The sequence below is a fragment of the Budorcas taxicolor genome, chromosome 3 (genome assembly GCF_023091745.1).
Source record: "Budorcas taxicolor isolate Tak-1 chromosome 3, Takin1.1, whole genome shotgun sequence".
Classification (NCBI taxonomy): domain Eukaryota; kingdom Metazoa; phylum Chordata; class Mammalia; order Artiodactyla; family Bovidae; genus Budorcas; species Budorcas taxicolor.
The window spans coordinates 1,756,051-1,773,774 of record NC_068912.1 but is presented as its reverse complement, the minus strand read 5'-3'; the positions used below and the strand labels follow the sequence as shown (position 1 = coordinate 1,773,774).

At 50.3% G+C, this 17,724-nt stretch overlaps 1 protein-coding gene across 1 annotated transcript in view; it reads right to left on the bottom strand.

Annotated features, from left to right (window-relative positions):
• Window positions 1-853: 853 nt before the first annotated feature.
• CD247 (CD247 molecule) overlaps window positions 854-17,724 on the bottom strand; it is an 84,482-nt gene continuing 67,611 nt past the window's right edge. Inside the window, exons 2-8 of the mRNA XM_052637582.1 lie at window positions 6,700-6,803; window positions 5,520-5,576; window positions 4,875-4,955; window positions 4,288-4,320; window positions 3,496-3,552; window positions 1,870-1,911; window positions 854-1,164 (exon numbers count right to left, since the gene is read on the bottom strand). Of these exons, the coding sequence (XP_052493542.1) occupies window positions 1,099-1,164; window positions 1,870-1,911; window positions 3,496-3,552; window positions 4,288-4,320; window positions 4,875-4,955; window positions 5,520-5,576; window positions 6,700-6,803 (440 nt within the window). The 3' untranslated portion in view covers window positions 854-1,098. The remainder of the gene's footprint in view (window positions 1,165-1,869; window positions 1,912-3,495; window positions 3,553-4,287; window positions 4,321-4,874; window positions 4,956-5,519; window positions 5,577-6,699; window positions 6,804-17,724) is intronic.

The window sequence follows — 17,724 nt, the reverse complement described above, 5'->3', positions numbered from 1 at the left end:
TTTTCACCAAACTTATTTATTATGCAAAAGAGTAAGGCTCTAGCAAACCAGTATAAATTAAGACCGAGCAGAGTGGGTTTCCATCCATCGCCATGTGCCCTTGTATTACACAGCCCTGTTCCAACAAGTCAGCTGAGGCTCTTCTTGTGATGCCACTGTCCTTTGGGATCTTTCTAGGTTCGAGCTATACCAAGTCGTCCTTCAAGGCCTTCCCCATGATGGGTTTGTCTCATTCCATGAGGTGAACAAGTGGCTGCAAAGAATGTGGTCTTGCTTCTCTCGCTGCCTGCTCACCTTGTTCACCATCTGCAATGACACCGCTATGTTCTTCCATCCCAGACTCTTCACAGCTCGCTTCCCTGTGAGAGCATGGGCTCCTTGAGGGCAAGGCTAGGCTTATTCATCTCTCAGTCCCAAAAAAGGGACAGCATGGCCTTGCATACAAGTTCTATCGTGGGGAATGTACACTTGATTGCAGGAGGGCTCCATCATGCCCCTCCCCAGGCCTCTGGCTCCCCTGCTCCCTTCCCTGATATACCAGTACCAACCGCTACCTACTCCCACCTTCCCCTCTGCCCGCTTCCTGGCCCAATCACCAGTTACCTTGAAATTAGGGGGTACGGTAACAACTGAAGCCAAATTTACAGCCGGAGCAAAGCTACTCAAAACCTGACAGAACAATACAGACTATTAGGACCTGCACTAACAGCTGCGGTTTCTCTGGGGACCTTACAAAACACACCCTGAATTCAGCTGTGTTTGAGAAGGAGGAGGCCCGACTCCCAGGTAAGAGCCTGGAGCTGCAGGGAGTAGGGCCTGCCTAGTCCCCAGGAAACCTCAGAACATGCTGCGTTCACAGTGGACTCTTCAGGAAGCGCGTGGGGATGCACTCTCTCCGGGCATCCAAGGACAAAATTCTGCGTGAGTTTGGAACTGGGTATGACCAAATGTTACAACTTGAAGCATCCCATTCATAAAGAGAAATACTTGGGTGGTGGAGAAATATGAGTGAACTAGGTTGTAAATGCTTTATCCTGTATCTTTAACAATCTGGGCGTCTACAGGTCTGGCCTGTGAGTGCTGAAACTCCAGGAGCTGTTAGCGAGGGGGCAGGGCTTGCATGTGGAGGGCATCATAGGTGTCCTTGGTGGCCGTGCTGAGTCCCTGGGAAAAACATGAGAAAAGAAGAGGAGGTCAGAAGCCCTGTGTGGGTGTGGGCCGGCCGGAGGCCAGCAGATGTCTGCTGCAACCTGGCCTGCGCCGCCCCCTCCCCCACCGCCCCCGCCAGCTCGGCAGCCCGGGAGCTGTCCCGCTACAGCTTCAGGCTCTGTGTTTAGAGAAGCTGGCTGTGCTCAGCGTGCACAGTTCACACTGATTCGCAAAAACTAAGCGCCCGACTACAACAACACTTTCTTTTTAAAGTTATTTTTCTTGATTTGTTTACTTTAGTCTTCTCACCCACCCTATTAGGTGTGAGAATGAGGCAGAGCAAGGCTTCTGCAAGGGCCCAGAGCAGTGGAGAAAGAGGCAGGAAATGGCTTGTTCGGTGTCCTTTACGCAAGACCACACAGCCTCTGGGCAACTGCCACTTGCCTGCTTTGCCCTGTTCTCCTAGCGCTCCCACTGCCTCTCCCTTAGAGTCAAGTGATGTGCTTGAAAGGCTGAATCCCAACCCCGCCTCCGGGACTGACTGGCAGAGCAGTCACTACAGGCCTGAAGGGGTGCCCTTGGCTTGCCAAGTTCAGCTGCTGAAGAGCTGGCACTGCCAACAAGAAACACAAGGCAGCCTGACCGCGGCCTGGTTAGATGGTGCCATCCTGGGAAGCAGGGCCAGCAGTGCAGACCAGAGGCACCGCCAGCTGCACTTACCTGGTAAACACCATCATGCCCCTTGCCTCTTCGCCGCTGGTTCTGTGGGAATGAGACAAGAAAAGGCTAGAAAGTCAGACAGTTGGCAGCAGCCTTCCTGCTCAAGGGTCCGACTCGGAGGGCCCCAGATAGTCAGAGCTGACCATCTCCTGGCCAGCAGCCCTGCCCAGGGAGAAAAAGGCCCTCAGGTCACTGGTTAGACCTTGGCCTCCGCAGAGTATGGTGAAGCCGGGCTCTGATGAGGCCCAGGTTTGCTCTGCCCGGCGCAGAACCTCATCAGATCTCAGATCTGGGCTGCACAGATGCTGGCCACACTGCCCACTGCTTGGAATAATCGGGCATCTCTGCAGCTCTCAAAATTCTTGGCTAACTAAGAAAATCACTATGGAGGTTCCTCAAAAAACTAAAAGTAGGATTACCATACGATCTTAGAAAACTACAATTCCAAAGGGTACATGCACCCCAGTGTTCACGCACCCCAGTGTTCACTGTGGCACTGTTTACAGCAGGCCAAACGGGAGCAACCTAAACGTTCATCAAAAGATGAATGGATAAAGAAGACGTGGTACATATATATGGCAGAATATTACTTGGCCATAAAAAAAAGAAAGAATGCCATTTGCAGCAAATGGATGGACCCAGAGATTATCATACTAAGTAAGCCAAAGGCAAAAACCATAAGATATTACTTACATATGGAATCTAAAAAGATTATACAAATGAATTTATTTACAAAAACAGACTCACAGACACAGAGCAGACTTATGGTTGCCAAGAGGATAGGGAGAGAACAGACTGGGAGTTTAGGATTAGCAGATGCAAACTATGATTGATAAGGTGGATAAATTATAAGGTCCTACTATATAGTACAGGGAAATAGATTCAATATCCTGTGATAAACCGTAGTGGAAAAGAATACGAAAAAGAATGTATATAATCACCGAATCACTTTAATTAACACAACACTGTAAATCAACTATATGTCAATGAAATAAATTTTTAAAAAATTCGCATCTAGTCATTTATACTCTGGGAACGGCAACTATGTCATGGGTACAAGCTCCAGCTGTAGAGTCTGTTCAAATTCTGGCTCCCCATCAGCAGCTACGTGACCCTGGGTCAGTTACTGAACCTCTTGTGCCTGGAAGGGCACACATGTCTCATCAGGTTATTGTGGGAGTTAAATGAGACCATCTGCCTGGTAAAGCACGAGCCAGGCCAGCTTTGTGGGTAAGCTACATATGCAGTTACAGAGGGACCAAACTTAGAAGGTTCAGTGCTCTGCGCTCACCATCTGGAAATTCTTAATCGCTTATGAGCAGGGGCCCTACCATCCCAAGTGCTAAACATACTTTGACACACATTAATCACATGATTATTATTAATGGTGACAGATTTTACCTTTTTTTGCAAAGCATAGGCCATTTTAGAATTTAATTTGGTTTTTAATCCTAAAGAGCATCAGGCCTTTCTGAGTACCTTATCAAGAGATGACACAGCTGGATTAACCTTTGCCTCTGGCGGCCATCCCATGGGCTTTTGCGGGTGCCAGGAGGAAGGGATGGGACTCTTGGAACATCCCTGACACCACCCCAGCCTGGGGAACAAAGAAAGGGCAACACTCACGTCACTCTTCATCCCGATCTCACTGTAGGCCTCCGCCATCTTGTCTTTTCTTAGCTCCTGAAGAAGAGGGCATGAGATACTGGTTTACCAACCAACGCAGAAAACTGTGGACTCCCCTGCAAAAGGAAACCTCTAGATTCCCAAGGGGGGGGGGGGGGCGGGGTTCTATATTCAAGGCTCCAACAATCAGCTCCAAGCCCACCCTCTTCCTCAGCCCTTTGGAAACCTCTGAGCTGCCAGCCCTTTGCATTGAGCTGAGAAGCTCAGCTTAGAACCTGAGATAAGATGTGGAGTCCTAGCCAAAGGTCGCACGTGTTGGACAATGCAAGAGCTCACTCGAAGGCCCCAAGATTATTTATTTAAGCAAGTTGTCTCTTTACATAGCCAACGCCATAGGAAGAAGTAGCTCTCTTTACAGCAGGTTACCCCCTGCAGTAGTCCCCCACACACTGATCAACACCCAGGATGGTGAGGTTTTCAACAACAGGCGAAACTCAGGGACTACTCTGGCTCCTAGGAACAGGAGTCCCTCCCAGGGGCTTGCCCAGCTCGACCTCCCTGTCCCTGCTAGGTCCCAACCAGGCTGATCTGAGAACTCCAGCAGCAGGCTGAGGGGCCTTCCTACAACCAGCCACTGCAGGCAGCAAGCAGGTGAGGCGGAATTCGGCCCGGGAAGTGAGAGTCAAGTCAGGCAAAGACTGCAGAGCGAGGAGCCAAACCCTTTGTCCAGAGCCCTTCTCCAGCCCTACCCCCCAAATTTCCAAGGAAAAATATGCCACCTCCTCTACTCACATTATACACGACTTCGTGGGGGTTCTTCTTCCTCTGCGGGGAGAGAGAAGGGGAAGACGTTAGCAAGGGAGAAACAGGAATCCAGGCCAGGAGAGCGGAGGCACCCTCCCGCTGCCCCTTCCGCCCAGCTGTGGGCTCCTCCTCAGCCCGCGTCCTCCCTGCGCTCCTGCAGCCTAGCCGCCCCGGGGCCTTCACGCCTCCTGCTGCCTGAGGCATACAGACGTGCTCTCACACCCAAGCTGAGCTCTGCTCTGAAGACCCCACCTCGGGCCTCCTCCAGCTGCGCCCTTTCCCACCGGGTGTGGCGTCAACAGCTGAAAAGGCAGAGCCGCTGAGAGTCTGCTATTAGCGCTGCCCCATTCATGCTGTGAAGGCCCGGGTGACCCAGGAAGGAGCCCCGGGCGGCGGCGGAGGGCGGGGTGATGGCCAGCGGTCCGCCTAGCGAGGCCTCTCTCACACCTCAAGGTCCAGCATGGTGAAGAGCGCGCTGGCCCCCAGGAGCTCTCTTCCAGCTGCCTGGCTGAGCCCGCACACACACTCACACTCACACTCACACACACACACATGCAAACACAAAAAGGCCCCACCGGTTTCCCCCCCATCTCAGGGTCGAAGGCCCCTCTCCGGTCCAGGACTGCATACTCCTCTCTTCGGCCGACATTCAGCTCCTAGAAGAGGCAGAAATGAGTCAGAGGTGAGAAAGGGAAGCGCAGGACGACGGGGCCGGCAGGCCAGGGCGCTCTTTACGAGTGGAGCAGGGATCACACAGATCTTCACAAAGGAGCAGGGATCATCTCAGAAAGCGTCTCAGAGAACATATTACTGGGGGGGGGGGGGGGTGCATGATCTATTCGATCAAAGTCCCATTGCACGGAGGGAGTGAACTCGCTTCTCCACCGCAGGGAAGTACTCTTTCCTTCTCCACCCCCATCGCTCTGGTCCGTGAAACCGCTGCCGGGCGGGGGCTCGCGTGGAGCAGGCACTGCACCGAGTGGGCGCTTGCCGCGCAGCACACCGCCAGGGAGCGGCATCCTCCCAGCACCTCCACGAAGCAGGCGTGGTGACTATCCCCGTTTTACGAGTTAGGAAACTGAGTCCTAGACAGGTTTTTAACCCGCAGGGCTGAGAGCCGCGGACCAGACCCACAGCCGAGCCCCTGGCGGCTGTTTCCCCCACGTCCCAGGAGAGGCGAGCACCTTCTAGGCTAGGCTCTCCGGGAGAGGCGGACTTACGTTGTAGACCGGGTTCTGGCCATGCTGGTAGGCGGGGGCGTCGGCACTCCTGCTGAACTGGATGGGGAAGAGGAGAGAAAGCGCTTTACTTTCTGCGCGGGCAGCCTCGCGCCGCTTCTCCACTGCAAACGGCGTGCGCCCTGTCTGCTGGGGCTGGGCCCCTGCGGGCCCCCGTGGCGTGAAAGCTTCATTTCTGAGCCCAACTGCCCTTCCCCCTCGCAGGGGTCAAGCTCAGTCACCGCAGGTGCCCCAGCACCCGCCCTGGTTTCCGCTCCCGAGCCCGGGCCCTCGCGCATGCGCAGAAGCGCCGGCCTCGCGGGCCGCACCCACTGCGTTCCGGGCTTCTCTCCTGGCCGCTTCCTCCCAGGGATTTGGAGGACTAGTTGAGAGGTCCCACCTCCATCGTGACCCCTGCACCCGGGTGCACTGTGTCCGTGTGGCACTGTGTCCTGAGGACCTGGCCCAGGCACATGGCCTCGCTCTGTTTTCAGTTCATGCCCCTCAGCTGAAACTGCAGGTCTTGCAGGTTCAGAACATTGGGAAACACCTGGCAGATGATCTAGGGCAGCGTTCCTCAAACTTAAGAAAGTAAGACACTGTTTCTTATAATAAAATGTTTTGCTAAAGTCCAAAATCCAAAAAAAAAAAAAAGGTTAAGGCACGAAAGTCCTATGGCCACCCCCAGCCCCAGCCCCTCCAAATACTGCAGGGCCTGCAGGGCCCTAGGTGAAAACCAATGCTCTGGGTTAATCTTCCCACGTACAGATGAAAAACGGGTTTGAAGAGAAAAGGCTGGCCAAGCCTGGGTTTGCAGTTGGACAGCAGGGTCTGGAAAGAGACTGCAGGCCCCCACCTCTCTGCTCTTCACTGAAGCATAACCCCTTTTCCTAGCAGAACCTCTGCCTTGAGACGCCTAAAGGTTCACACATCTGTATGACTCTTCACTAAGACTCCAGCACCAGTGTACAATCAATCGAACACTCATCCTCCCACTCTTGTGTGGCTAAGCAAAACATCACCCCCCACCTCTCCAGCCCACCCAGTGTGCACACTTGGTTGGTCTCTGTTTTGCCCGTGGATACCAACCACTCATGCTTGAGACTTTCCAAGACCAAGGCCCTCTAAACATCCACTGAGTTGGGGAGCCCATGCCCTCCCCACAGAGGCCAGTGGCACCAACCTTTGCTCTCAGAAACAGGGCAGTGACAATAACGCCGTAGATGAAGAGGATCCCATCCAGCAGGTAGCAGAGTTTAGGATCAAGCAGGCCGAAGCTCTGTGCCGCTGTGTCGAGAGATGAGATTGATTAGCCAGGTCCAGGTGAAGGAACATGTCTGCCTGCGCGGGGCAGGTACCGTGACAGGTCAAGGAAATCATGATGAAGGCTGGCTGCGTTCTCCATACCCCATTTGACCACAACCTCTCTCCCACCTTGGACTGGCCTCTGGGGAAACCTAGCCTGCCCCAGCAGTGGACCTGGCACCTGGCAGGGCCACAAAGCCTGGAAGACAGGAAGGAGGCAAAAACTAAGTGGGGGAGGTGAGATTGTCCATTGTGCGCATTGTGCAGGGGAACACCTTGGGCTGCTGCCTCCCAGCCTGGGAGCCCGGATAGGTGCGAGCCCCGTGTGAAACGCGTCATCTGGAAGCCACCCCAAATTGCCAAGGGGCCCCTCACAGTATGCACTACGCAAACTGAAGTACAGAGGGGTTGGGGAAGGAGGTACAGTAAACATTCTGGTTAAACAAGAAAAGCATTTTTTGAAAGCTCACTGCACTGTGAGAGAGGAGACACGGATTTAGCCTAGACTGTTCTTCCTGCCAGGTATGTGTGCAGCAACTCAAGGGTAAAATGGGGTGTAGTAGGCGTCTAACTCCACCCCTGCCTGGTATCACGGAAGCCACAGTCCCGCGGCCGCAACCTCTCCCTGGCCGAGGGCGCCCTCTAATGGCCGCCTGAAGGACTACCTCGAGACTAAGGCAGCGGACAACATGTGCGCTTGAAGGCCTCCTCCTTATTAGTTCTGTGACTTGGGGCAAGTTATTTACCCTAGTTCAGCTGCCTCTTCTGTTGACCAGGGTGAAAACTATAACATTTCTTTAGTGTTTACTTCGTGCTAGACACCGATTTGATGTAATAACTTGTCAGTTTCTCCCAACAGCGCCACGTGGACACAGGCAGGTAGAACTTCAGATTTAGCCAGGAGCCCTCAGCAAGTAAGAGGCAGGCCAGGAGAGCCCAGGTGGCGTATCTCCCCTCCGCCCCCGGTCCCCGACCTCCTGGGCCCAGCCCTGCCCTCCCTCTTGCAGGAGCAACGTTTTGGCCTCTGCCACAAGCCGTGGGAGCAGGTGAGTCAAGGCTGTACCCTAGTCCCCACCCCCAGCCCTCTTGAATCCTTCTGCTCTCAACCCTTTGACTCCTTCCCTAACTCAGGACGCTCCACCCCCACCCAGGCACTGATTTCTTTGTAAACGTTCCTAGTCCTTGCTCAGAAACCGTTTTGTCTGTCTGAGTAAAGTCTGAAGTAGGGGATCTGAAGGCCACTCCAGTATTCTTGCCTGGAAAATCCCATGGACAGAGGAACCTGGCCAGCTACAGTCCATGGGGTCGCACAGATTCAGACACAACTGATCACACACACACACACACCACACACACTGAAGGCCTATAAGGAGACAAGCCAGCCCCCAGCAAAGCCCATGTCTGGTGGCCACTCCACCCTAGCTGGGGTAATTTGTTTTTCCTTTTAGGACTGGAGGGGTGTCAGCGGAGATTTATTTGGGTGGTTGAGATTCAGAAAAAGGGTTGGGAGAAAATCGCTTAGTTGCTTGTCACATAAAATGAGAACAGAAAAATTACTGGACAGTAAATTTAGAACAAATAAGGAGAAATATTTCTTGGTGTTGTGCAGAGCCAGTGCAGTGGCGGAGAGGATTTGGCCCCTCCCCAGAAATAAGTAATAGGACCACATTTCTTTTTTTTCTTTCTTTTTGAACAGCAGCATGATTTTATGACCAAAGACAAATGTGCTATGTGTGGTTTGGTCAAAAAAAGGATATTAATCACCACACATACCCCAGGGTAGGAAACGTCCCTCTGCCGAGTCCAACTGTTACCAGGCTAGCAGAATGGGACTGAGGAAGGCAGTGATAATCCAGAAAGTTCCTTGAAGGGACCCAGGGCCTAATTCAGTTGTGTGGTTAATTAAATATTTATTGGGCATCTGCTTGATGTCAGAGGATATTGAAATAGAAAGAACCCTGGATTGGGTATCAGGTGGGTTCTATCAATAGTCCTTCATCTGCCACTAAGTAGCTATGTGGTTTTGGGCGTCACCTCACCTCTCTGGGCCTCAGTTTCTCCATCTGTAAAATAGTGGGTCATCCTGTCTACCTTAAGGGTGTGGTGAGACTCAAATGAGAGAATGTACTGGTAGGTGTTTTTGTAAATTTCCTCCATAAGGATAACATGTCTAGCGTTTGAGTCCCTGCTCTTTCAGGGCTTATGTCTTAGCTCTTGGGGCCACACCCAGGTTGGAGGGGCTTCCCTTGAACAGCAGGCAGCTTTCCAAGATGACAACTCAAATTCAGGAGCCATGGACACGCCTAGGTTCTGGCTCCTTCCCTGCCTCCCCATCCCCAAGGGAGAAACCCGTTTTCCTCCTTCCCTGAGCATCTCGTTTCTGTCCCCACCACATTCAGTCCCTAAGAGAGGTATTTAATGGGATTATATGGTGGCTGTTTTCCTAAACAACAGGAGAACCTGTTTTATTTCACGCTTCCCATCCTCTGCCCCAGATCCACAGCACCCAAGAGAACCCCAGAATTTGCACAAGTACCCAGATACTGATTAAGGGTTCTCATTCTCAATCTTGGTCGCACATTAGAATCGGCCTGGGGTCCACTCTGACCCCAGGTTCTCATTTAATTGTCTGGGGTGGGGACCAGGAGTGAGCATGGGCCAGCGCACAGCAGAGCCGAGTTTCAGAGCTGCCGTGTCCCTCAGGCACAGCTTTTCTCAGCAATACATCTGTGCCCTACCACAAGTATAAATTTCACTGCCAGTAGAGACAAAAAACAAAAGCAAAGCCTCAGTCTTCTATATGCACCGCAATTTCTGTGTACTTCTCAACTGTGTATCATTGAACTTCTCCAAGCCCCAGTTTCCTCATCCATAAAGCAGGATAATAATATTAACTGTCTCATTAGGTAATGGTGAGGCTTAACTATCTCAATAAAATAATTAATGCCTGGCATGTATTAATAATAAGTGCTCCATATATCAGCTATTGTTATCACCATGATTTTTTTTTTCCCAAATCACCACCAATATATTTGTTTGAGGGAGAAAGGGTCAAATCATGTCAAGAACTTTTAAACCAGATAGGATTAGGGACAGTGATCTGCCTAACTTCCGGGTGTTCACAGCTGCACAGGTGACTAGAGCGTGTAAGGCGACACCAATTAAGCCAGAGAGCACTTGCTGGGAGGATGCATTCTGAGCAGTCATGTGATTTCCCATTCGGAAGGTGCTGCCTTCATATCAGAAAAGCAGTGCTGAGGCAAATGACAGGGCCTCCTGGAACCCAGTATCCTCCTCACACAGGCCAGGACATTATAGTGGCCCGGTGAAAAAGAATCTCACCCTATTTGCAGAGCAAAAGAGCAGTGCTCCCAGCTGAGCTGCAGAGTGAAAGCTGGGGGTGGAATCTGACCCCATGATCCTTTCCCCTCCAATCTGGGCCTCCACAAACCACTCTGATCCCCTGCACAAGGCAGACTCAGCAAATCTGGGAAGTTAGGAGGATTCTTCCCAGTTCCCCAACCCCATTCCACTGTATCCAGGTCCTATGGCACAGATCCAGCCTCTCTGGACCCCCACTTCTGGACGGACACATGGCAAACATGGGACAGAAGCCCAGCTGGGCTGGGACCCGTCTGAATGCTGCTAGGCTGCCGTTGTCCTATAGGCACTCCAGGATCAGGCCTCACCCGAGGTGGTCAGGCCAAGACAGAGCAGTTATTTAGGTCATTCCAGTTGCTCCAGGGCACAACACAACCTGGCCAAAAAGAAGGCTGGAGCTTCAGAAGAGCTGACCCTGCACATTCAAGTACTTCCTGCAGTGGATCCGGGATTAGAAGACAGGGAGCAAAGGGGACCCAGTCTGTGACCTGCGGTTGTCCACCACCATGAGATTGCCTGCCCACAGGCTCACTCCAGTCTCCATTACTAACTTGGTGTAGGTCCGGATGGTCAGGGTCCGCCTGAACTGGGAGCCTGGATGCTAGGTGTTCCCCAGCCTCCCTTTGTCGTTATACTGTCATCCATCCAGTAGGCACTGGAGAAGTGGGCCAACAGCATGATAAACTGGAGCCTTCCTGCCAGGTAGCACGCATGAAATGAAAATAAAAATTGCATGAGTGTTGCTAAAAGAGCTCTCTAAAACTGAGCCAGGAGACCATTAAGAAAATATGACTTATGAACATCTCAGCCTGGATGGAATCTGATTTTTTGACCCAGTGATGTCACCCAGAACACCTGCCAGAAATTCAAGATCCTTACTAGACCCTTACCTTAAAATAACTCATGATGATCTATCTACTTATGGAACCCACACTGTAAAACAACTTGTGATTCCTTAAGGACAAATATTTTCCACCTCATGTTAGAGCCAACCAGTTATCAGCAGGCAACTCTTAACAGCTTGGTGGCTTTTTGTCTTCATAAACTGCAGATGCTTTCTCTTCCTTGGAACACTCTTTCAGGGTTACCTGAATCTGCGTCTCCTGACCTGCAGTACTCAAGACCCCAACCAACAATGACAACAAAATAAAGACTGCAGATAAACTCTTTGCCTATTTGTAGGCTCCTGCATGATCGGATGCCTGGAACAGGCCCTGTGGGACACCCAGAGGAGACTCCAGGGGGAACCAGGCCTTGTTGGGGAGGGAGACACAATGTGAAATGTTCACAAGCTGCTGTGACAAAGTGTCAAGAGCCAGCAGACAGTAAGAGCTGTGAATTCAGAGCGAGGCAAAAGCTCCGTGTCCTGCAACCAAAGGTGAGGCACACCTAAGGCAGAGAGGCGTGTCTCTCCACATGTTGCGTCTAAAAATGGTATGAGTCTTATTAGCGAAAGTGAGCTCGGCATCTCTGTACACCCTTTTGCCATCTTCATAAAGGCCCGGAGTGTGGAAGTTTCATGGCACTGACCATTAACAGAAAGATTCTGGGTCCCCAAAGGCAGCCTGGAGGCACTAGAGTCTGGTTTTTCTGGATGGGATGTATTTGAATTGTGCTGTTTGTCTGTCTCCCAGGCAGACTATGAGCTTTCATAAACAGACCGAACAGGACTTATCAACCTGGTCCTGCTGTAGCCCAAATCTACAGACACACACTGATGCCCATCTCCCCCTCCAGCAAATCCTTTTCAGGAGCAGGGCACCTGTCAAACTCCATCACATCCAATTAGTAAGGATACTTCCCATTTGAATCCCAACATGTTCTTTTGAAATGACTTCCTGTACCAGATCAAGTTTGATTCTCATGAGAGCCCAGAAGGTGAGCAAGGGGCGATTACTAGATCCAATTCACCGACTGGTAAACTGAGACCAGAGGAGTAGAGTACTTTTCCTGAGTACACCTGCAGGTTAGGGACGAGCTGGATGGGACACTGTGTCCCCGAGTCCAGGTACTTGTCTAACCTCTCTGCCTTAGGTGCACCCCACCTTTGGTTGCAGGACATAGAACTTGCACCTAGCTCTGAATTCACAGCTGTTCCTGTTTGCTGCCTTTTGACACTTAGTCACAGCAGCTTGTGAGCTTTTCACATTGTGTCTCCCTCCCCAACAAGGCCTGGAAAGCACAGATGATGCATTTTGATTTCACTCGCTTGTTTCTCCTCCTCACCGAGCACATACGAGGCCACTTAAGAAGAGGAAAGAACGTGAGCCTTAGAGCCAGGAAACCTAAGATTTAAATTCTAAATCTGCTTCTTACTAGCTTTGTGGTTTGGGACAGCTTTCTTAACCACACTGAGCTTCAATTCCTCTATCTGCCAAAGGGGTTTATTAAGACTGACTTCACAGGGGGTTATGCAAATGAAATGAGATGCCAGTGTGTGGGGAAGTGCCCTGTCTGGTGGCACGGTCTCAGGTCAACTTCTCCACCATCATAAAGGCTCTGAAAGTACAAGCAGCCACAGGAGAGACCAGGGCTTCCCACTCCTTCATGCCAAGTTTGGGGACTAAACCTGGGCAGTTTCCCCAGCTCAAGATGGAGCGACCCCTCCTTCAGTGTATATGAGAATAAAGCCAGACACTGCATATACGGAAAATGCCTGGTGTACAGCAGGAGCTCAATAGTGGGTGGACAGCCTGAGAACTCCTGGCTTCACCAAATGGTGACAAGCTGACATCTGCACTGTGTTCAGCATAGAGAACTCTTTGCCCTTGAGTTATCCGGTTTAATCCTCAGAACAACTCTGTATGATCCGGGAAGAATGATGCCACTTCTATTCAGATGAGGAAATTGAGTCTCAGAAAGATCACTCAGCTAAAGAGTTCCCAAGTTTTATCTGATGCAAAGTCTCTCCACTCTATCTGGATGCTTCTGGGGTTTCTCTCTTCTAGAGAGCTTCCCACCTTTTATAAGAATTTCTTCTCTGATACCCCCAGACTCTGCTTGAATATCTCAGGTGACAGAAAGCTCAGCTCAGTTCATTTCAGTTCAGTCGCTCATTCGTGTCCGACTCTTTGCGACCCCATGAATCGCAGCACGCCAGGCCTCCCTGTCCGTCAACAACTCCCAGAGTTCACTCAGACTCACATCCATCGAGTCAGTGATGCCATCCAGCCATCTCATCCTCTGTCGTCCCCTTCTCCTCCTGCCCCCAATCCTTCCCAGCATCAGAGTCTTTTCCAGTGAGTCAACTCTTCGCATGAGGTAGCCAAAGTACTGGAGTTTCAGCTTTAGCATCATTCCTTTCAAAGAAATCCCAGGGCTGATCTCCTCCAGAATGGACTGGTTGGATCTCCTTGCAGTCCAAGGGACTCTCAAGAGTCTCCTCGAACACCACAGTTCAAAAGCATCAATTCTTCAGCGCTCAGCTTTCTTCACAGTCCAACTCTCACATCCATACATGACCACTGGAAAAACCATAGCCTTGACTAGACTGACCTTTGGTGGCAAAGTCATGTCTCTGCTTTTCAATATGCTATCTAGGTTGGTCATAACTTTTCTTCCAAGGAGTAAGCGTCTTTTAAATTCATGGCTGCAGTCACCATCTGCAGTGATTTTGGAGCCCCCAAAAATAAAGTCTGACACTTTTTCCCCATCTATTTGCCAAGAAGTGATGGGACCAGATGCCATGATCTTTGTTTTCTGAATGTTGAGCTTTAAGCCAACTTTTTCACTCTCCACTTTCACTTTCATCAAGAAGCTTTTGAGTTGCTCTTCACTTTCTGCCATAAGGGTGGTGTCATCTGCATATCTGAGGTTATTGATATTTCTGCCGGCAATCTTGATTCCGGCTTGTGCTTCATCCAGCCCAGCATTTCTCATGATGTACTCTGCATATAAGTTAAATAAGCAGGGTGACAATATACAGCCTTGATGTGCTCCTTTTCCTATTTGGAACCACTCACCACCCATCAATTACTTGTGGAGAGCTCAAATTTTCAGAGCTTTAAAAAAAAATAGCTTTGGTCCTAGATCTACTTCCAAAAGCACAAAGAACACAAATTCTCCCACATCTATAGAGACTGTAAAATCCCACCCATGTCCAGCTTGTCTCCCCCTTAATTAGGAGCACTTTAACATCACAGCAAGAACAAACCCTCTGAAGGCAGGCAACTTGAGTTCGAATCCTGGCTCTGCTGTTTAACTAGCTGTATGAATATGGGATAATCATAGCTACCTCCCAGGGTGTGTGAGGTAAGTGGGATGGGCTGGTGAGCTCTCAGTACGTAGGACCTCATGGTATTGATTCTAATAGCCTACAATTCAGGTAGGAGCAGACAGCTTCCAAGCCTCCTGAACTCCTTTTGCCACTCCAACCTTGAGCTCAGGGTCTGGCTGCTGCCCAGCTGCGCCTCCAGACTCAGATGCAACTGGTGATGACATTGCAGGCTAAGAATTTAGAAAACAGGAAGTTACGTGTGCTCAGGAAGGCAGTGGCAGCAGTGATGGGCTGCCTGTGCTGGGTGTGATGCCCAGCCCGTCCACCGCAGCACCTTCGGCATCCAGACCCCTCTCTCCGGGGAGTGGCTCTTTCATTGAGCAACTAACTTTCACTGCAGCAGGGGAAATCTAGGCTAGACTCACAGGATGATAGTTATAACCACTTTTGTGCTAGGAAGCACGTGTGAGTTTTCCCATTTGATCCTTACAGCAACCATGACTTTACAGCTGGGGAAACTGAGACTAAGAGATGTTTAATAACTTGCCTGCGGTCTAGAGCCAGGGTTAAACCTGGATCTATCTGAATCCATAATCCAGACACCGTGTGGTCCAGAGTCCTAACCACCAGTTGGTATTGCCCTTGGACGACTTACTGGTCTTCAGGGATGGGGAGAAAGGATCCTCACCAGGCTTTGGAGACCTTCTTTTTCAGAGGATCAGTAGGTGATATCCTAACTTCACAAATGGCCTTCTTTCTTTGAGAAGGCAGAGGGCTGAAAGACCTACAGGGTTAACAGCTATAGCTGGCCTACTATCAAATGTGAGACCCACACTGGCCAGTGCCTAGAGAGGCTGATCCATTTGGGAACATCCTAATCAACTTGACTATGTCACTTATTAGTACCAGATACTTTTAAAGTTTTACTTTCTATTGGAGTATAGTTGATCAATAATGCCGGGCTAGTTTCAGGTGGTACCATGTAATTTTTTTAATGGTATTTGCTTTTTTGTTGCTGGCAGTGCTGGCTCTCCAGCGCCCTGTGGACTTTCTCTGGTGGTGAGCGGGGGCTAGCTGCGGTGTGCAGGCTTCTCGTTGCAGTGGTTTCTCTCGCTGCAGAGCACAGGCTCCAGCAGATGGGGCACCTGGGCTCAGTGGTGGCGGTGCTCGGGCTTGGTTGTCGTGCAGCACATGGAATCTTCCGAAACCAGAGATTGAAATAATGTCCCCTGCGTTGGCAGGTGGATTCTTAACCATCAGACCAACTTTATTTCTGTTAAGGGCTGAATTCAGTTCAGTTCAGTTGCTCAGTCGTGTCTGACTCTTTGTGAACCCATGAACCACAGCACGCCAGGCCTCCCTGTCCATCACCAACTCCCAGAGTTCACTCAGACTCCTGTCCATCGAGTCGGTGATGACATCCAACCATCTCACCCTCTGTCGTCCCCTTCTCCTCCTGCCCCCAATCTTCCCCAGAATTGGGGTCGTTTCAAATGAGTCAGCTCTTTGCATCAGGTGGCCAAAGTATTGGAGCTTCAGCTTCAACATCAGTCTTTCCAATGAACACCCTCAAAATTCATATGTCCTAACTCCCAGTACCTCAGAATGTGAGTGTATCAGATGTAGGCAGCTGGCATAATTTCTGACTTCTGAGAAATTGTAACGAGGGAGCTTATTGCACGTAAGCAAGAACCTAGCACAGTGCCTGACACATAATAGGTACTCAAAACACCACGATAGGCCATTGTTATTAGGAGATGCAGGCATGGTGCTAGGCAGTGAGGAGCAAGCAAAAACACAAATAAATGGCTTCACCGTTGAGCAGGGAGGCGAGCAAGGAAACAGATCTTCCCACCAAGAGAGACGCACAGGACACTGAGGACAGCCAAGGGAGATGGCGCCTGTGCTCATCAGTGCTCTGGAAGGAGAGCAATGACAGATCGTGGCCTCCCCTGGTAAGCAGAATCCACATTTCAGCTCTTTCCCTTTATTACACCTTCCCAGTGGCCCCTCAAGGCCAGCAGACAAATGTCTCATTTTAGTGGACAGCAGTTACTCTGTGCCAGGCAGTTATAAACAAGTTATATACATGTATATATATATATACACACACACACAGAAAGTGCAGTATCTATGTATATGTGTATATATATCTACATATTTTATTGCTATTGTTTACTTGCTAAGTCATATCCGACTCTTTTGCAACCCCATGAATTGCAAGCTGGACAGATCTTACTTGCTCCACTTTGCAGATAAAGAGTCTGAAGATCAGGGAGATGAAGTGACTCCTGAGGTCCCGTACACCACGGGACCATGGCATGTCGCAGAGCCAGGAGGAAGCCTGGAGGAGAGGCCAGGTCTTGCCAGGCCTTTGTTCTTTCACACACAGCCCACAGTATGCTCTTGAACATTAGCACCATTTAAAAGAAATCCGCTCTAGAACAAAACCCTCATGTAAAAATTCCAGGTGGGATTTTGCCATTTCTTTGAGACTTTCATTTATTGTTAGTCTGCAGATAAACCCTCACAGTATGCAGAGATATAAGCACATTTTTACATTTATTGATATTTATTACATCATTATCTGCAGGAGCAAAACAAAAAGAGGCAGAAGAAGACAAACAATGTAAATGTCCGCCAGCTGGAAACCAGATAAATAAATCTCAGTGTATTTATGTAAAGCAGTTCAAATAAACACAATAGACAGTTCTGTATGTGCTGCTATGGAAAGATCTTCGAGATACTTAGATTAAAAACAAGCTCTGGAGTGATGTATACAATATTTGTGTATGAACAAGAAAAGGCGTATTACATAGCCTGCACATGTGTGTGCATGACCAGTCACTCAGGCATGTCCAACTCTGCAAACCCCTGCACTGTAGCCGCCAGACTTCTCTGTCCACGAGATTCTCCAGGCAAGAATACTGGAGTGGGTTGTCATTTCCTTCTCTAGGGGATCTTCCCAACCCAGGGATCTATCCCTCAGCCCCTGCGTTTCCTGCATTGGTAAGCAGATTCTTTATCGGTGAGCCACTTTGGAAGCCCAGCTTGCAAATGTATGCTGCTGCTGCTGCTAAGTCGCATCAGTCGTGTCCGACTCTGTGCGACCCCATAGACGGCAGCCCACCAGGCTCCCCCGTCCCTGAGATTCTCCAGGCAAGAACACTGGAGTGGGTTGCCATTTCCTTCTCCAATGCATGAAAGTGAAAAGTGAAAGTGAAGTCGCTCAGTCATGTCCAGCTCTGTGCAACCCCATGGACTGCAGCCTACCAGGCTCCTCTGTCCATGGGATTTTCCAGGCAA